Source organism: Cibotium barometz, chromosome 57 (assembly GCF_041138505.1).
Source record: "Cibotium barometz isolate CiBa-2024 chromosome 57, ASM4113850v1, whole genome shotgun sequence".
NCBI classification, from domain to species: domain Eukaryota; kingdom Viridiplantae; phylum Streptophyta; class Polypodiopsida; order Cyatheales; family Cibotiaceae; genus Cibotium; species Cibotium barometz.
Window position 1 is genome coordinate 22,159,870 of NC_141102.1, and position 21,299 is coordinate 22,181,168.

Below are 21,299 nucleotides of genomic sequence, written 5' to 3' on the forward strand. Positions count from 1 at the left end.
AGAAGTTGGATAAGCTTGAGATTATTGACTCAAGATGATTAGCAACTAATTAACTTAAGAAATGCCTATTGGATGCTGAAGGGGAATGAGAGAAGCTCACGAAGAGAGGGGAGGCTTTGATATCATGTTGAGAATTGTAGGTACCATGTGCATGGTTATGGTGATTAGTCCTAAACCTAAATTAATATAGTGATTAAGCTAATCTAAGATGATGCCTAAGCTTAAATATGATGATTAACTATTAATCTAATTAAGCTTAGACTCGTATTTCATTGCTTGAAGTGGCCTCCTTTTATATGAGGAGCTACACTATTAGACTTGTACATCAATGTGGGATAATTCTCAATTGTTATCACATTCTCTCTAGCTCTCATATCACCTAAAATCTCAACATTTAAATCTATGGGTAGAAGCATGGATAGGTGGTCTCAAAAGTAGTGTCAAGGACATTGGGTAATAGGTGCTTAAGAATCTCTCTCTCTCTCTCTCTCTCTCTCTCTCTCTCTCTCTCTCTCTCTCTCTCTCTCTCTCTCCAAGTGCTACAGGTCAATGCCAAAGCTAGTTTTGCATCTTCCTCTTGCTCCTCATGCAGTGGGTTTGTAATGTTGGTTCTCCATGGCCCTCTTCTCTCTTATCTACACACATAGGTATTCTTTGATCTACACACATGTATTCTCTCTCTCTCTCTCTCTCTCTCTCTCTCTCTCTCTCTCTCTCTCCACTGAATGGAGCAATGCAGGCACTGAAAATGGTTCACTCTACTCAAGACCCACAAAGGCAATGATGCCTAGTAACACAACAATATACCCACAAGCACATAGATGGCCTCCTTCACTCATAGAAAGAGAAGGAGAATTCCTAAGAAGGGAAGCTTTGATATCAATTTCGGATAATAAGCACTAAGTTTATCTCATGCTCAATGACCCAATCATTGATTGGATATGGATCATCAGCATTCCTTCATAAGGTCAGTTTTGAGAGATACTAACTACTAAAAAAGTTACACTAATCAAGCATGTATTCAAGGTTAACGCTAGGCATCACACTCAACAACAACCAAATCTTAAACAATGTAAAAGAGATAATATATCCACAAAGGACCACTTAGTGTTACTCACCACCAAGAGAGATTGCATAAACACGCATGTACCACACATAGTGTGAGCCTCCCATCGAAGTAAGATGCCTAGATTTCACTTAGTTTGCCCACTTGGCCATGTGCCCCACCAACTAGATGTGCCATGAATGTTTGGGTTGACCTACCTAACCATGGTAGCACATGGAAACCATAGTTGTGTGTACCTTAGATGTTGGCCTCTTATTTGTTTTACTCTCTCTCCATACCAAGCTTGTATAACTCACCCACACCCTAAGTGAAATTCTCTTCATTGCCTCAAAAGTTACAATGAAATTCCAACTTTTCCTTAAAAGAAAACATGTATGACACAAGAGGTTCCAAGTTTTTCAAGGTTCACTTTGAGCACATGAATAAACTTTAAACCTTTCACCAATCAGGGTCACTTAACCCTTTATTCAAGGAGACATTTCTTATTTCTTATGCCAGAAGAGTCAAACTACTAAAAGCTATCACAGAACCTTAGAGTATGGATGAGAGCCCATAGTACTAAAACATCACATGATTGTTGTTGAGATTCAGTTCACTTTGAGCTGAATCTAAAGCCCGCTAAAGTCCCACACTCCCCATTATGGATATCCTCACTTAGAAGATTTGATTTGGTGCTTAAGCCTTCAATAATGCACACAGAGAAAATACACAAAAAGCAGGTTGTCTTTACTAGAGATATGAACTGCCTATGTTGCCTGGCTTTGATCTGAGATAATTGATGTTGTTAAGCTCAATGTTTACCTCATCTCTTACACTTCAAGAAGCTCACATAGAGGCTCTTCAAATGCTTCAATTGGCTACTCAAAATCAAAAGAGGCATAGTTCTCTCTAAACCTGAATGTCCACAACCTTGCAAATGCAAGAGATACTTAAGCTTACTCAAAGTAGAGGATCACATAGAGTAAGTTGTTTTGCTATGGAGTGAAGTTGTGCCCTCCTAAAGCTATCTTTTAAGCTTGCAACTGGCTAAAATCACTCAAGGAATCGTATCTTAGAGAGAGTGGAATGTTGAATGGTTCAAATTATTCCACTCTCACTCAAGGACTTGTAATTTAGAGAGAGTGGAATGTTTAATGGTTCAAATTAGTTCATTCTCTTTCAAGGACTTGTATCTCAGAGGCAGAGTGGAATGTTTAATGATAGCCTAGCTCTACAAATGAGCTAGAGCTCTCATCTCTTCACTCCCTCTCTTTCTCACAAAGAAATTACAAATGCAATGTGTTGACAATCTCTCTCTCTCTCTCTCTCTCTCTCTCTCTCTCTCTCTCTCTCTCTCTCTCTCTCTCTCTCTCTCTCTCTCTCTCTCTCAATTATTATCACTTAGAGATTTCAAGTAATGAGAAATGCCTAGCCCACTAAGTTCTTCACAAAGAAGGAATACCTATCTAATATCTCAAGAATGTTTATAATGCCTACAATGTTGCTTCCCAACAAATTTCCCTCTCTTAATCTCAACACCTTGCTAGTAGCTCTATGGCTTGGACGCACCACCCATGCAAGCAAAAGTGCCACGTAAATGATAGATAAATGATTCCAATCACTAAGGATTCTGAACTTACTCATAAATGGATAAAATGCTATTAATTTAAATCCTAAAACTAAGGACTATGAACTCACTAATAAATGGATAAAAATCACTAAGGATTATGAACTCACTTATAAATGGATAAACTGCTATTAATTTAAATCCTAAAACTACCTCCAATGTGTTGCTGAATGGAGCAATGCAGTAACCACCACATGCAAAGAGACTCCCTCCTTCACTCATAGATAGAGAAGGAGCATTCCCAAGAAGGGAAGCTTTGATACCATCTTCAAATTATAATCACTAAGTTTATCGCATGCTCAATGACCCAATCATTGATTGGATATGGATCATTATCATTCCTTCATAAGCTTACTTGAGAGATGCTAACCACTAAAGGAGATACACTAAGCAAGCATGGATTCAAGGTTAGCACTAATCATCACACTCTCAACAAGAACAAAAGCTTAAACAATGTGCAAAGAGGACACAAGAGGTTCCAAGATTTAATACGGTTCACTTTAAACACATGAATAAACTTTAAATCTTTCACCAATGAGGGCCACTTGACCCTTTATTCAAGGTGGCCTTTTTTGTTTCTCATGCCAAAAGAATCGGGCTACTCACAGCTATATCACAAAACCTTGGAGTATGCACCAGTGCCTCTAGTGCCAAAACACCACACGAGCTGAATGCTAAGCTCAATCTGAAGATCACTGAGGTCCCACACTCCCCACTCTAGATATCTTCACTCACAGAAGATTTGATTTGGTGCTTCAGCCTTCAATATTTTCTTTACTAGAGATATGAACTGCCTATGTTAGCTGGTTTTTAGCTGAGATGATTGATGTTGTTGTTGAGCTCAAGGTTGACCTCACCCCATCCACTTCAAGAGGCTCACATAGAGGCTCTTCAAATGCTTCAACTAGCTAGTCAAAATCATCATAAAGTAGGCACAATTCTCGATGAACCTCGATGTCCACAAGCTTGCAAATGCTAGATTAGTAAGTTGTTTATCATTTAGTAAGCTTGATTACATTACTTAGTAAATTAGAGTAGTAAGTTGTTTATCATTTAGGATGAAGTTATGCCCACCTAAAGCTATGTTTAAAGCTTTGCAAGTAGTGCAAATCAATCCACTCTGACTTATAGAATTGTACTCAGAGAGCGTGGAATGTTTAATGGTAGCCTTACTCCACAAATGAGCTAGAGCTCTCACCTCTTCACTCCCTCTCTCTCACAAAGAAATTACAAATGCAATGTGTTGACTCTCTCTCTCTCTCTCTCTCTCTCTCTCTCTCAATTGTTGTCAATTTGAAGTAATAAGAAATGCCTACCCGACTAAAGAATTCATAAGCCTACAATGGTGCTTCCCAACAAATTTCCCTCTCTTAATTGCAACACCTTGCTACTAGATGTGAGAGTTGGACACAATACTTATACAAGGAAAAGTGCCACTTAAATGATAGATACATGATTCCAATCACTAATGCTTATGAACTCACTCATAAAGAGATAAAATGCTATTGATTTAAATCCTTAAACAGCCTCCAATGTGCCACTTAATGGAGTAATGCAGCAATGAAAATGGTTCACGAGATGCACCCACAAAGACAATGATGCCTAGTAACACAATAATATACCAACAAGCACATAGATGCCCTCCTTCACTCACGGAAAGAGAAGGAGCATTCCCAAGAAGGGAAGCTTTGATACCAATTTCGAGTTATAATCACTAAGTTTATCTCATGCTCAATGACCCAATCATTGATTGGATATGGATCATTAGCATTTCTTGATAAGCTTACTTGAGAGATACTAACTAGTGAGGAGTTGCACTAGTCAAGCATGCATTCAAGATTAATGCTAAGCATCACACTCAACAAGAACAAAAGCTAAGGATCACACTTAACAAGAACAAAAGCTAAAACAATGTGCAAGAGAATATATCCACAAAGGGCCACTTAGTGTTACTTATCACCAAGAGAGATTACATTAATACACATGTACCACATAGAGTGTGAGCCTCCTAGATATATAGGCCCATCAAAGTAAGGCGCCTAGATCCCACTTGTGTTGCCTACTTGGCCATGTACCCTCCACCAACTAGAGGCATCATAAAGGGAGAAGCAATGTGGTACAAAATGTGCATCACATGCGAGCGATCATCATTAATATAAAAATGATATTCCTTGACAATGATGTGGTCCTTTAAGGTGTTGGTGGCAACTCCATCCAAGTGTATCTCTGCATGACGATAACTAATATGCACCAAAATAACAACCTAAAAGTGCAATAAAATAATATTTTAAATACACTAATTGAAAGCTATCTAGTACAACACATTATGAATACTGTGTGGGCCCATGTGCAGAGGAGGGTCACAGATCATATGCGTACAGTTCTTGGTGCGCCTCTTTCAGAGATTGAGCTTGCCGAGGCCTTGAGGGTCCTGCCGCGACATAGTTGCCCAGGGGAGGACGGACTGACGCCGGCCTTTTTTATGCGCTATTGGGACTTTTTGGGGCCAAGCCTCCGCAGGGGCTTTCAGTATGTTCTGGACACTGGGGTGATGCCACAGAGCTTTTCAGAGGGCTTGATCTTTCTTATCCCCAAGGGGGAGGGAGTATCAGATGATATTCGGCATTGGAGGCCTATTACGATCCTCAATACTGTCTACAAGGTCTTAGCAAAGGCCTTGAGTTTGAGGATCCAGCCCTTCCTGGGGGAGTTGATTCATGCTACCCAGACAGGATTCGTCAAGGAGCGCAGTATCCTTGACAACATCTTTACTTTCTGGGAGGCGACGGCCCGAGCTAGATTTCTTGGCGAGGACTTGGTCGTGATGCTTCTCGATTTTGAGAAGGCATACGATAGAGTTGATTAGGGTTTCTTAGAGGGCACTATGCTTCGCCTGGGCTTTGAGCCAGGATGGATCAGAGGGGTGGCGGCTCTGTATTCCACAGCTCGTAGCCAGGTTTTGATTGCAAGAGGACGGGGGCCGAGTTTTGAGCTGACCATATCAGTCCGTCTCAGGGGTGTCCCCTCGCCCCTTTTCTTTTTCTCTTCTTTGCGGAGGCTATGAGTATGTATTTGACGGCAGAGGAGGTTGGTTTGAGAGGACTCCAGCTCCCAGTCCGGGGGGAGGACCTGCTCGATGCTGAGTTTGCAGACGACATGGGCTTATTTTTGCATGGCCAAGAGGCCAATCTTCTTCGGGCAGAGCAGTCGCTCCAGGTTTTTAGTGTAGCTTCGGGAGCATTGATCAATTGGCGCAAGACAGTGGCCTTTTGGATCAGTAGTGCTCCCACTCCAGCATGGAGCTCGGACCCCGATTTTAGATGGATTCCTCCTGGCACAGCAATGCGGTATTTGGGATGCCAGATTGGACTAGATTTGTCACCTGAGCAGCAGATTGCCCCGCTTCTTTTGGGCATTCGGAAGAAGCTTTTGTATTGGAGTACAGCTCGACTATCCTTGGCTGCTGGGAGGGTGGTGGTGGCAAATCAGGTGCTGTTAACGACCATGTGGTACATTACGTCTTGCTGGATCTTCTCGAGCTCTTGCATCAGCCAGGTACAGAGGCTGATCAGGAACTTTCTTTGGTCTGGGCGGGACGGTCAGTCAGCCCGGGCAAAGGTTGCATGGGCAGTTATTACACTTCCGCTGGCTCAGGGAGGCTTGGGCATTATAGATCCAGTCGATCAGAGTAGAGCCTTATTGGGGAAGCTTATTGTTCGGGGGCTGCTTCCAGGCGCTAAGCCTTGGAAAGAGCTTCTCTTGCACAGCGGCTGCAGGCTTGGGCTCCCCCAGCAGGGGGTACTTGGGCACTAGAGATTCGCTGGATCTTCATAGAGATGAGGAGGACAGGCCTCAGTAGAGGATGGGAGGACAGATTTGCTTTGAGCATCTTGAGAGCTTGGGAGCTGCTGAGACCGGGGCTCTCTCAGCGACCTCCTTCTAGTGTTGAGGAGCGGGCCAGACAGCCGCTCATCTGGAGCCCAGCGGTTCGCACAGAGCAGGGTCATATGCTGGGTTCTCGGCCTCGTCTAGCCTGGGGACCTTTAGCGGCAGGCCCAGCACGTAGTTTTGGAGACTGGCAGGCCTTTTGCAGTCTCCCAGAGGAGATCCAGGTGGAGAGGCTGAGTCACTTCAGAGGGGGGTTGATTATGAGGGATGATATTCAGGAGGCACTCACAGAGGAGTGGTTCACGCCTTTCGAGCCAGTGACCCCACGGTGGATGGAAGCCTTTACACAGTTGGAGATCCTGATTGCTGTCAGAGCTTGCACTGAGGATGGCAGATGCCTCTACTATGAGATCCAGGATGAGGGCAGACTTCAGAGAGTGGAGATGGAGTCGCCTTTGGTTGCAGAGTGCACCTTTCAGAGGATACGAGTTGTGGCCGCCGCTTCTCGGAAGTGGCATATTGACCCCGACCCTGCTGATGTGCTCCCGGATTGGCGCATATGGGCATATGCAGCGCGCCCCTTGGCCCGGCTACAGTGGGACCCTGGGGAGTACGAGTGGCATGATCCTTATGCATCCCTTGAGGCCACAGAGATCACCTTTTTCCAGTATACTATTCGGCTGGGGCGGCATATTTTGACGGCGAGGAGGATGGTCTCTCCAGCTGCAGCGGGGCATTGGCGGCTACAGGGACTCTCACAGGAGTTCCTGGAGGATTTTTGGGCTCGGCTCTGGGCTAGTCGACAGGCCCGCACGATCTCGACTTTCCAGTGGCTGGTCGCCCACAGGGGCTCAACAGTTGGCACCTGGCTTGTTTACATCGGTCTTCCGGCGGCCTGCGTCCGATGCGGCTACCCTATGGAGACACAGAGACATTGCCTTTGGGATTGCCCTCAGGCGCAGCAGATTTGGCTGCGGATGCTGCGTATTCTGGCCCCCCTCTCCACTTATGAGCAGGAGAGATCTTTTGTAGCCCTACGGGCGTTTTTATTTAACTAATGAAAGGATCTTTTCTCGGAAAAAAAACACATTATGAATACCTGCTCTGAAAAGTAGTGCTCAAAACTTCTCTCTCTTGATAAAGCGAGAATGTGTAGTTCTCAGCATAATCCACCACTAAGAAAACCACATCAATAGGAAACTGCTCCAAGCATGCATGGAACTGGTGGTCTTGCCACTTGCCACAATGGGTGTGCCGTGTATAATAATAGATGCGATCTCTCTAAAAGATGAAGTGAACAATACACATGGAGCATGTTTCTCCACAAGCTACCACCTCATGGACAACCCCCACCATCAGGCTAGCGCATGACACACTCATATCGCACTATCTCTATGTCAATAGCATCGCATTTAAGCATAGATTGAAACCGGCCTCTGATAGAAAACCAGAGTGCAGTAGGAGCAATCACCCGTCCACTTGTAGTCTAGATGAGAACAAAACACAGATTGGAGCTAGAGTGCCCAAATCTGAAAACACAGCGACACCTGTTGGCCCCAAAGCTTGGCGCCCCTTGCGGTATTTCTTTATTCAATTAAAAATAATATGTATGGCTGAGTACAACACAAAGACCAGCCAAGAGTTTACACCTGTAAGTCCAATCTGACGGCCCACAAATCCTTCTCAGCACAGAGGATCTATGCACACAGATCTGTGTCCTCAAGCAACACACTGTGCCTCCCTCTGATCAGCCAAGATCACAAAGCAGGCCAGCCATGGGCATACATCTGGCATAACTCAAGTGCATGATACATCTTCTCAGCTCAAACATACATGTGCTGTCCAATCTCTGTCTTAATCCCTTGTCAATCTGCCATACCCCTCCTCTCACAAGGGGCCAGATAACACATATCTGTAACAGACATCAAGCAGTAGAAAGAGAGATAGATGAACAGAAACAGAGCTTACCAAATTCAGCTCGTGAAACAACACTGGAGGAAGCAACAGTACCAATCTGTGCTTGAACTTGCCTGTATCCTCTTCCTGATGTCCACTCTTATGCTGTCCTTGAAAAATACAGATCTGAAAATCAGCACAGTACCCGTCTGTACCGCCTCGGGATACGTGCCAGGAGTTGTACTTGCATAAACAGCCTGCTGTCCACTCCTGTACCAACCTGAACCTGTGTATTCAGGTCTGTCCAGCCACCTGTCAGCACCTCTGCAGCAACTGTACTTGTTGTACCTTGCTGCCCGTACACTGTACGGCAGCTGTACAATGTGTACTTGCTGGAAAACAGACTGTACAGCCTGTTCAGGTCTCCTGCCCAGCCAAACCAGCAGTGAAAAAGCCTCACAGCCCTGCGTTCCTCAGTCCACAGCAAACCCAGCAGTCGTACAGCACTGTACGGCTGCTGTACGGCCTGTTACAGCTCACAGCCAACAGAAAAACAGCAGCAAGACTGGTCTTCAGCAGCCGCCTGCAGCTTCTTTGCTTTTCCACGATTTTCTTCATGCGCATCAAGAACTCCTCCACTTTTACTCCACGACTCCCAAAAAGGGAAGAGAGAGAGAGAGGAGAGAGAAAACTCCTCCCCAAATTAATCCCTAGGGCCCCAAACTTTAATAAGTTCCTAGGGCCACTAAGGCCTAGGGGTAAACTTCAATAAACATTAAAACTTAATGTTTCTAGTCCCCCCCCTTCACACCTAGGGATGTCCACACATCTTAAACTCTGTCCGGGCACCCCCATGTGAATCACAAAATATTCTAACTCTGCAACCACCATGCCCACACTTGTCCTGCTCCATTTTCACAGGGCCATGACATACCCCCCTCTTGAAAAATGGCAAGCGTCCTCGATTGCATTCTGGTGATGCATCAAAATATCCAAAGTGAAATATACAATATGGCAAGATCAGCGTCCCAATCTCTCTAAGCCATACACATGTATCATCATTCACTGCAAACCAATGGCATAGTAATAGTCCAAGTTGTATACCACTGTGAACCATACATATCCACAAAAATCTCCATGTGACTAGTACACATATATCATAGAAGTCCCATAAACAGATGTACTGTCAGCCTCAGTACCTTCGGGTGAGATAAGATCTGCACCAAGCGACCTCTAGATGTCATCTGAGCCTGTCTGTATCAAGGGAGTGGAGGTGCTACCCCCCTCTTGAGCATCAGGTAATGCTCCAGACCCATGCTCTGCTGAACCTGAATGAGCCACAATAAGAGTCGGCTCTAACTCAAAGGCATCGAGATAAAGCTGCAAAACCTGAGGTGAATCTGTTAAGTCACCTTCCTCCATCCACTTCGCATCCATCGGTGAATAGTTCTTGAACTTCACAAGATAGCGACGGGAAACTTTACCTCGTACCTTCCTTTCTTTATGTGCCAGTATCTGCTCTGGAATCAGAACCTCATCAAGTTCCTCAACTTCCGGCTGAGCCTCATCTGATACATCCTCAGGCACATCCCCACGGAAAGGTCTAAGAAGACTCACGTGAAAAGCATTGTGAATCCTCCAGTGATCTGGTAACTTCAAACGATAGGTTACCTCACCAATCTTTTCCAAAACCTGAAAAGGCCCATAATATCGCATGCTCAACTTAGGGAATAAGCGCTCTTTACCCTTCATCTTCTTGAGTCTAGCCTTTTCAAAACGCAAAAGAACCCAATCACCCAATGCAAACTGTAAATCACATCTGTGACGGTCTGCGGCTTTCTTTTGCTTCTGCTGAGTTTTCTGGAGGGCCAACTTAACTCTCCGATAAGCTTCATCCAAGCTCTCCACATACTGATCAGCCTCAAAGATCTTATCCTTTGTATGCAAAATGGGTGGTACTTTCTTCCCTCCTTCTACAATCTCAAAAGGCGCCTTGCCTGTCGAGCTATGTACAGTGTTGTTATATGCAAACTCCACCAAAGGAAGATACTTTTCCCATTGTTGCTTGTGCTCTGACACATAACACTTGAGAAGATCCAACACTGTAGAGTTAGCCTCTTCTGACTGACCATCTGTCTGTGGATGAAATGACGATGAAAACTTGAGAGTTGTACCCATGTTGTCAAACAACCCTCTCCAAAACAAACTCGTCATCCGTGGATCACGGTCACTAATGATAGACGTAGGCAAGCCATGATACTTGAAGATGTTCGCCATGAACAACTTCACCATATGATCCACTTTAATTGTCTTCCGCACGGGAATGAAATGAGCCTGCTTACTGAACCTGCATATGATAGTCCAGATGCCATCATTTCCCGTTTGTGTCCGTGGAAGATCAAATACAAAATCCATGGCAATGCTCTCCCAAGGTCTATCCGGAATAGGTAAAGGCTGTAATAACCCTGGTGTCTTCTGACGGTCAAACTTTACCTTCTGACATACGATGCATTGCCTCACAAAGGCATCAACATCTCTTCTCAAGGTTGGCCAATAAAAGAAAGTCTCCACTGCTTTGACCGTGGCGTCAATACCTCTATGACCTGCATACGGTGGAGCATGACTTTCAATCATAACCTTGAGTCGCAATGGCCTGGTAACACACAGTCTGCCATGCATCAATAAAAACCCATCTCTGAGAGTGTAGTGCTCATGCCGCTGACCCTCAGACATCTGATCATACAACCTTTCATCTTCATCATGGGCATACTGCTCTTTCATTTCATCAAGCTTATGATGATAAGCAAGTGAAACTGCAGAGACCTGTGGCTTGCGTGACAAAGCATCTGCCACTACATTCTTTTTGCCTTCCACATGCACAATCTGGAAGTGAAACATTGACAAAAAGTTTGCCCAATGCATATGCTTCTCTGAAAGCTTAGTCTTCGTGAGGAAATATCGCAAGGTTTGATGATCTGTCTGCACAGTGAAATCAGCCCCAAGCAAGTAGTGTTTCCATGTAGAAAGAGCGTGAATTACAGCCAACATCTCTTTCTCATACACCTGTAAATGCTTCTCGGCATCTTGCAAAACTCTACTCTCATAGGCTATCACATGTCCCTCTTGCATGAGAACTGCACCAATGCTACTTCCACATGCATCACACTGGACAACAAAAGCCTTTCGGAGGTCCGGTAACACCAATACTGGGTCCGAAGTAAGCTTTTCTTTGAGCTTTTTGAATGCTGTAATTTCCCGATCAGCCCATCTAAACGGAGTTGCTTTCTTCGTCAAAGCATGAAGAGGCGAAGCAATTTCAGCAAAGTGCCGTATGTAACGCCTGTAATAGGAACACAATCCTAAAAAGCTGCGTACATCATGCACGGTCCTCAAAGCTGGCCAATTAAGTATTGCTTCAACCTTGGCTGGATCCATACGGACTCCATGACCAGACACAATATGCCCCAAGAAATGTATCTCCTGCAAGGAAAACTCACTCTTCTTGCCATTAACCACCAACCTATGGTTTCTGAGTTCTGCAAACACAATGGCCAAATGCCTTCTATGCTCTTCCTCAGTTCGTGAATGCACAATCATATCATCAAAGAATGTGCCCACAAACTCTCTATGAGGCCTGAAAATCCTGTCCATCATTCTGTTAAATGTGGCAGGCGCATTCGTTAAACCAAAGGGCATAACCAAGAACTCATACAACCCAAACGTGGTTCGGAATGCTGTCTTATGCACATCCTCGGGTCTAATGCGTATCTGATGATACCCGCTTTTCAAGTCAATACGACTAAAAACTGTGGAGCCCTGTAAGCGGTCCAAGATGTCATCGATCCTCGGTATGGGGAATCGATTCTTGATGGTATTCTTGTTCAGCGCCCTGTAATCAATACACATGCGCCAAGAACCATCCTTCTTCTGCACTAAGAGCACAGGTGAGCAAAAGGGTGATGAGCTAGGCTGAATCAACGCCTTATTCAATAGCTCCTGCACCTGACTCATAATCTCTTCCTGTTGGGCTGCACTAACACGGTACGGCGGTCTATTCGGTGGAGTACTACCAGGAATCAGATCTATGGCATGATCTTCTGGCCTCTCAGGAGGTAATTCTCCTGGCAATGAATCGGAAAAACAGTCTTGAAACCCACTTAAGAAATCAGCCCTGTCCTTATCTAACATTGACAAATTAGACTTAGACTCATCATCCTGTGCATCCTTTACATAAATCAAATACGCGGAAAGATGCTTTTTCATTACTGATGAAATCGCCGAAGCGGATACAATAGGAACAGATTCCCCTTTGAGTTTTACATCCAATACATGCTCTTTCCCTCTATGAGTCAGAGTAATTTTCCTATTGTAAGTATCCACCACCGCATGTACCCTGTGGCACCATGGCATTCCCAACAAAACATCACAGCCATCCAAAGGCATGATGAAGAACTCCTCGCTGTCCACATAACCCTGCAAATGAAGCCGAAGCTTCCCAATGATAGGAGTAACGGGTTCTGCATACCCTGGACAAGCCATATTTGCCTCATGTAACGGCCCCATCTCCTCTGCGCGAATCCCCAATCAACCAGCCAAATCTGGTGAAATGAAGTTGGCTCTAGCACCTGTGTCAAAGAAGATCAAAGCATTCTGATCTCTCACTTTGCCCCATGCCCTGCACAACTCTGTAGCTTCACCACCTAGCTGCTCCCCCACAAGATCAGGAACTAAGCCTGCAGAAGGCTTTGGTTTCTTTGGCTTGGGCTCTCCTTTATTGTCAGGGTCCTTTTTGGACGTTCTTTTGGGACAATTGAATGACATATGCCCCTCTTCAGTACAGTAAAAACACTTTTGAGCATCTCTCAAAGCCTGTCTTTCCTCAGAAGTCCTTTTGGGCATTGGCAACTTCTTATACTTTGTCTCTGAAGACCCTTTAGCATCACGAGAAGCATGCCCAAATTTTTCAGCTTTCTTGCCCAATTTCTTACTGCCTTTAAACCCAGATGAACCACCTGTGAGTAACGCATTAGCTGTCATAGCATTCTCAATCATCTGTGACATGTTCATTACTCTTGTCTTTATACAATAATCTCGTACCTCCTTGGGCAGCCCACAACAATACTTCTCTACCTGCTCAGATAATGGCACGGCACGATAAGAAGTCACTGGGAGTAGAGCTTCCCAAAACTTCTTGTTATAATCCTCCAAACTATCACACTTTGAAGCATCCAGCTTGTGCCATGCGGTCATAACATCCACCTCGAATGTAGATGTGAGCCAAACGGAAGAGAAAACCTGTTTGAATTGGACCCATGTGGTGGGTGCTATGCCCTGCAAAAGAAGAGTAGACCACCACTGCAAAGCATTGCCCTTGAGAAAAGTGACAGCTTTCCTCACCTTAGAAGACTCTATGTAATTCCCACCAGAAAAAGCAGCATCAAACTGCTGTAAAAAGGTAAGTGCTTTAAGTTTATCCTTGGCCCCACTGAAAGTGTCAAACTTTACTGCAGCTCCCCCTTCCTTGTAATCCTTCGCCTTTCCCATAGGCGTTAGATTATCATATGGAAGTGGTTTCGTGAGATTGCTGCCCCCAACATTCATACCCATCATTGGGTCAACATTTCCCATTCCCATGCCAGGCATACCATACATTCCAGCCATGTTTCCATACATTCCACTATGCATACCTGGCTGCATGCCACCAAACATATTGCCTTGCATCCCAGCTTGCATGCCTGCAAACATATTTCCAGCCATACCGGACTGCATACCACCATACATATTCCCTTGCATGCCAGGCTGAAAATTGGCTCCAAAAGGCCCATACATACCCATGCCTCCCTGAGGATAACCCCCAGTCATGGATTGGAACACCGAGCCACCACCAAAATAACCTGGATGCATATTCTGCTGAGGAATAGGTGGCTGTCCATAGAAGGAACTCTGAGAGTTTGCTCCATAAGCATGCTGCATATTCGGAAACTGGCCAAAGGATGGTTCCTGTGGGATGGCACCACTATGACCCTGAGGAAGATTCTTCGAACGAACCTTCTTCTTCTTTTTCTGGGGCTCTGTGCGGGGCTCTGTGCGAGATCTCATAAATTCAGCAAATCTCTCACTCTGAGTGAGCTGCATAAAAGTATCCATAACACTAGCCAAGCGATCTTTGAACCGAGCATCATCATCCTCTTTACCATGCACATCTTCTGGCTGTGTTACATCATAAGGCTCATCATCTGCAGCCTGTTCTCCTGCAAAAATATCCTCAGATACATCTCTTTCAGGAGAAGTCTCTTGCTCTTCTTCTTCATGATAGAAGTACTCTTCCTCTGTATCAGACATGATTGCTGAATTTTCAGCGATGGCTTTCTTCGAAGCAACCACGAGATCACCCCCTTCAGAAAGTTGATGATTGGTCCCGGCAACGGAACCTTGAAACCGGCCTCTGATAGAAAATCAGAGTGCGGTAGGAGCAATCACCCGTCCACTTGTAGTCTAGATGAGAACAAAACACAGATTGGAGCTAGAGTGCCCAAATCTGAAAACACAGCGACACCTGTTGGCCCCAAAGCTTGGCGCCCCTTGCGGTATTTCTTTATTCAATTAAAAATAATATGTATGGCTGAGTACAACACAAAGACCAGCCAAGAGTTTACACCTGTAAGTCCAATCTGACGGCCCACAAATCCTTCTCAGCACAGAGGATCTATGCACACAGATCTGTGTCCTCAAGCAACACACTGTGCCTCCCTCTGATCAGCCAAGATCACAAAGCAGGCCAGCCATGGGCATACATCTGGCATAACTCAAGTGCATGATACATCTTCTCAGCTCAAACATACATGTGCTGTCCAATCTCTGTCTTAATCCCTTGTCAATCTGCCATACCCCTCCTCTCACAAGGGGCCAGATAACACATATCTGTAACAGACATCAAGCAGTAGAAAGAGAGATAGATGAACAGAAACAGAGCTTACCAAATTCAGCTCGTGAAACAACACTGGAGGAAGCAACAGTACCAATCTGTGCTTGAACTTGCCTGTATCCTCTTCCTGATGTCCACTCTTATGCTGTCCTTGAAAAATACAGATCTGAAAATCAGCACAGTACCAGTCTGTACCGCCTCGGGATACGTGCCAAGAGTTGTACTTGCATAAACAGCCTGCTGTCCACTCCTGTACCAACCTGAACCTGTGTATTCAGGTCTGTCCAGCCACCTGTCAGCACCTCTGCAGCAACTGTACTTGTTGTACCTTGCTGCCCGTACACTGTACGGCAGCTGTACAATGTGTACTTGCTGGAAAACAGACTGTACAGCCTGTTCAGGTCTCCTGCCCAGCCAAACCAGCAGTGAAAAAGCCTCACAGCCCTGCGTTCCTCAGTCCACAGCAAACCCAGCAGTCGTACAGCACTGTACGGCTGCTGTACGGCCTGTTACAGCTCACAGCCAACAGAAAAACAGCAGCAAGACTGGTCTTCAGCAGCCGCCTGCAGCTTCTTTGCTTTTCCACGATTCTCTTCATGCGCATCAAGAACTCCTCCACTTTTACTCCACGACTCCCAAAAAGGGAAGAGAGAGAGAGAGGAGAGAGAAAACTCCTCCCCAAATTAATCCCTAGGGCCCCAAACTTTAATAAGTTCCTAGGGCCACTAAGGCCTAGGGGCAAACTTCAATAAACATTAAAACTTAATGTTTCTAGTCCCCCCCCTTCACACCTAGGGATGTCCACACATCTTAAACTCTGTCTGGGCACCCCCCCATGTGAATCACAAAATATTCTGACTCTGCAACCACCATGCCCACACTTGTCCTGCTCCATTTTCACAGGGCCATGACATAGATAGTGTTGTCCATGCACCAAACCTCAACACGCAAGAGGTGGTGATATAAGGCATCCAGTTCACATGCATGCAAAAGGGAGTTTATGACATCACATGAGGATTGGTAGGCCTCCCATAGTCCCCTGTAAGGGAATACAAGATCATAGTAGAGCTAAATCTCCACATGGTATTGACACCACCACATGTCGTACTGATAGGAGTACCACACAAACCATGGCTTGCATTGAGAAGAGGGATGGGTAAACAATCTATTCTAAATAGGCATACGGATGTATGGGGAGAGGTAGTTAGAGACTACCATAAAGGTATACATGTGTGTGTGTGTGTGTGTGTGTGTGTGTAGATGTGAAAATAATTGAATGGATATATTAATGTGAGAATGGGAAAATGTGTGCACGCGTGCACGCGTGCGTGTGTGTGTGTGAGAGAGAGAGAGAGCGGGGGAGGGGGTTGGGTACAGAGGGAGGATGTATGTACGTACATACACATTCCAGCTGATCGGTTTGATTAAAATAATTGTTATTCAGATTCTTTTTCACACAAGTGGGCACCCAAGCTAGCTACCCCAAATTAGGCTGCCCATAAAATACAAACGGGGTGCAAAAAACTAATTTGTTGTGCTCCTGACGGTTCCTGTGCTGTGTGGATCGTCTTGTGGCTCACTGCTGACCATGTTGCCCATGCTGCCCAGTGTAGTGCCCATGCTACCCAAATCTTGGACAATTAGCCTGCAAAGTGTCCCATGTGGTCTTAATGTTGTTCACATGGTGTCAGTTGTCAGAAGCCAAGCCGAGCATAATAAGCTGTTTGGACACTTGTACAACTGATAAAATCCAAATGGCACTTACTCTGTGGGGGCTAGGAAGACATTTCCTCTGTAGGTATGACTTCATAGATAGCATCAGACCATCAACAAAACAAACTTGGCATTCAACAGTCAAGGCTGCCACACACGTACTACTTAAACTCAACAAGCTACACTTTGAACATGTTTTTGGGAACACAGGCTTTGGAGCCTTTTAAACATCATAGTAGACGCAATGTCTTCCTTATCAACAAAACTCAGGGGATCATATTAACCGCACAGCTCTGAAGATTTCATGTCATGTCTATGCACTGGTAAACTTACATGCTCACTCCAGCTTAACTCAAGTGACAGCACACATTTTCTCCTCATAAAATTATGTACAAGATCAGAAGTTATCGCACAACGTCAACTTGGGAGTGCAATGACAACCCTCAACATTCAATTCCAATGCACTTCATGTGTGTAGAGCGGTGCCTCCTATGGAACTATAATTTTCCTCGGGAGGGTTTTTGTGAGACTGAAAATCTGTATCCTGATCCCATCGCTGTCTGTACATCTCCCAACCCATTGGATGACTCTGCATATTTGCACAGGAGGGCTGGATGGATGGAGGGAGATCAATAAATGGCAGTACACTGTCATCTCGTACTTGTCCAGGATATCCAGATACAATCATTGGAGTACTTGTCAAGGGGCTACTATGATGATTGTACAAAAGCTCAGGTGTGTCTGATGTAGAGTAGAAATCTCCACTGCCACCAAAGCAATTAGGTGATGAGCTGAAATCAAGCTCTGTTGCAGGAGGATCTTGATTCTCCCTGCTTGAAGGGCCATGCTCTTGAGTAAAAGAAAATTCAGAACTGTCACCACCATCTTTCTTGCCTCGCTTCCACCTCTTTGTGGAAGAAGTCCCATCATCTTCAAAATCTTCTTCCTCCCTGTCAGCATGCAGATACACCCAAAGCTTTCGGTCTGCATCATATCGAACACAAGGATCTCTTTCATAGTGCAGCCTGTCCAGAGCTCCACTCACGACTTGACTTAATTGTGTGTCTGAGACATCCTCCACAATATACTGTGAATCTCGTAGTAGTAAACAGACATCTGCTCGTGTTCCAGTGCTGTGTGGCAACCTGGCAGCAGCATCCCTTACCAGGCAGAGTACAGTCACATGTGAAGGGCGGTCTGACTTTAACATGAAATGATCCCGCGCTTTAGCATTAGACTTGCCCCCAAATCGCTTCAGTGGTGCAACTGCAGACTTTTGTCCACAGGCAGTAGTGTAAAAGAAAGCTATGTCTGGAATCAAATACCTGACAGCTTCCTCCCTTCGGAAATAATCCCGCATCTCATCCGAGGTACAGTTGATAGTGATAAGACTCTTCTGCGCTCTCAAATCCCGAAACCTCTCCTTTTCATCCAGTGCAAAAGGCATTGGGGGCATAGGAGGGATGCCAAGCTGGCCAAGTAGCTGCAACGTTTCTTGAGCATTTTTCAACCAACTGGCAAATGAATCCTGAATCTTGTAGAGAATCTTCTCTGAAACGCACCAAACATCTGCACCAGTTTCCACCTCTTTCATATCGATGGACAATGGGGCAGCAGGAAGAGGGCCAATCCAACACCAGCCCCTAGCAACTTTGTCATGAGCTACGAATGGCTTCCAGCCTTTTATTACAGGCTGTGTAGTTTTGCAGGAGAGAACCTTCAAGACACCCCTAACCAAACCTTCCAAAGGCTCCCGTGCTGATAGTATCCGAAGATCCCCAGGGTTTGCGTGAACCCTCCTCACAACTTCTTTGAAAGTAATGGCAGGAAGTCCATCTTGCTGAAGACTGCATGACTCCACATGTGAAGAAGTTAACAGTGATGCCCTAACTGCAGATAGAAGGTGCAGAATTGAGAATGAGAAATTTGAAGCTGAGGAAGGGATAAGCTGACGTGCAGACTTCTTGGGTGTGTGACAAGAGGTATTATCAAGCATGGAGTCATTGAAAGCACCAAAAGAAGTCTCCTCTTGAATTTCTTGATTGCCCCTTTTCAACCGCTTGCTACCGGGTACATTTCTCAACATGAACTCTTCCGTAATTTCTTGCTCTTCTGACTTCCATAAAGGGATCTGCTGGCCTTCTGTATGCAAATCTGAGACCCTAACTTTGCCCTCCCTGTTATTATAGTTCTTTGAGCCTCTTTCTGCCCAACTATCCTCGGAGCTCTCCTTCTCATTCTGGCTATCCACAATCTCAACTTCCTGGAACTTGCTGTCTGATAGGCACTTTGTAGTCACCTGTGAACTGTTGAGCCCCATACTTGTCCCTTCTTTTCTTATTTCCATCCCAGACTCAGGGTTACTGTTCTCATTCCCCCTCTTTACTTTCCAACCAGATACCGTGTTCTTCTTGCCCACATCATCACCGAACACGGGGTTAAATTCCACATTACTTTCATGCTTCACCAGTAGAAATGCCCTCTTCTTAACCTCGTTCTGCTCAGGGACCTCTTCCTCTGCCCCTAGCTGCGAGCTCGGATGTCTACTGGAACCTCCTTTCTGATCCACATGTGGCACTCCTCTAACTAGCCCCCAAGTTCCCGTGTGTAGTTCGCTTTCTTCCCTCTCCCTTATGGAGTTTGACAATGCTTTTCCTTTAGAGCTCCCTATGGAAGGCAACACACCCTCAGAATTGTAAGTCAGCTGACCAGAAGACAATTTCCAAGCATGCCATAAATCCAGCCTTTCATCCATGTCTGCCTCGGGGTGATTCGACCATAGATTTTGCATCTCAAGAAACAACTTCATCATGTCATTGTGATACTGGTACAAATGGTGATAATACTCCTTTCTCTGCAAAAACCTCAACACTTCTTGATACTTAGAAACTTTAGGGCTAAACAGGCCTGCCTTCAACTGCTGCGAGAGTGCTGCTAAGGGACTGCCAAAATTGACATTGCTCCCTCCTAAGAGTTCCTTCATAGTTCGCTTGTAAGACTCTTGGTCCATGCTAGGAAGGAAAGAGCGAAGCCTCTCTCTTTCCTCCTCAGTAAGGCAGCGATTCCATGTATCAAGAGATATAATTTTGCTCAAATCCTCCAGCTGGAATAGCTCGAGAGGCAAGTGGCAAATGCTTTCTCCAACTTGGCAGATTTCTGTATCATTGTCACTTGCCTGAGAACGATCTGAGGCTGCAGGCTCAGAAACCCTAGCCACATTCCTCCTTGACTTGCTTTTCTGCCTCACCCTAGGACTGTCATCGCTAGATGAGCTTGAAGGCGTACTCTCCCTCCTAAATCTCGCGCCTACTCGGACGACAGCCATGGCTTCTGCTCCCTAGAACAGAAAAAAAAAATAAAGCGTTGAACCTGCTTTAGATAGATTAAAAGGGAGGAGCATACCTGTTCAAAAGGAACCCTGTTGCGGAGGAGCACGGTGAAACGAAACCCTAATCCCCAGCGCTGCCGTGCCGGAAACCCTAATCCCGAGGGCTGCCGTGACAGGAAACACTAATCTGGAGCGCTGCCGTCGAGGGAAGCCCGCCGTGGAAGAGAATCCTGCCGTTGAGCCAAGCCCTAGTCCGCAAGGCGAAAATCCAGATCGGATGGCCCTGCCGTGGAGCGACAATCCCTACTCTGTAGCGAAACCCTGAAGCGCTTTAAGTGAACCCGTAGTTCTGCCGCAGTGGAGCGAAAGACCTGTCTGTCGAAATCCTAAACGAGGAAAAGATGTGCTGCTGCGTGGAGGTTAGGGCTATGGTCGAAAAGGAGGAGAGGGGAGGGGGCGGGGGAGCGGGGCGATGCTAAATGGGGAGAGGGGTACAGGAGGAGGAGGAGGAGGCGGAGGAGGCGGCGGCGAGGAGGACTACGGCGATGGCTGTGAAAGATAATGGAGGCCAAGAGAGGAAAGGGAGGGGAGCGTCTGGAGGACACCTTCGCCATGGTTTTTTTGGGGGTCGTTGAAAACCGTTGATGAAGAGAGAGCTTTTGTTTTGTCCCTTCGCAGGAAGAAGAAGGACGATGCTGCCATTCACTCTTTCCCTATTAATTAATTTTTGTTGGTGGTTGCTTATTCAATTTTCACTGCAACAGAATAAAGATGTATTAAGGTTCAAAGGTTTAGAAGGGAGTGAAAAGACCTTTGACAAATTTTAATCAAATACTTTTTGACGAAAATTAGTAGCTGTCATTGAAAAGAAATTTAA

General features: G+C 45.4%; 1 protein-coding gene across 2 annotated transcripts; it reads right to left on the reverse strand.

Moving 5' to 3' along the window:
• Positions 1–17,352: 17,352 nt before the first annotated feature.
• LOC147606556 (uncharacterized) lies at positions 17,353–21,055 on the reverse strand. 2 transcript variants are annotated; one of them, XM_086791688.1, is made up of 2 exons: positions 20,497–21,055; positions 17,353–20,424 (listed from the first exon to the last, which is right to left on the reverse strand). In XM_086791688.1, the coding sequence occupies exon 2, from the start codon at positions 20,417–20,419 to the stop codon at positions 17,561–17,563; it is 2,859 nt and encodes a 952-aa protein (XP_086647814.1). In that variant the 5' UTR covers positions 20,420–20,424; positions 20,497–21,055; the 3' UTR covers positions 17,353–17,560. The 2 variants fall into 2 exon arrangements, with proteins under 2 accessions (XP_086647814.1, XP_086647813.1); XM_086791687.1 differs by having other exon boundaries at positions 17,353–20,431.
• Positions 21,056–21,299: the final 244 nt, after the last annotated feature.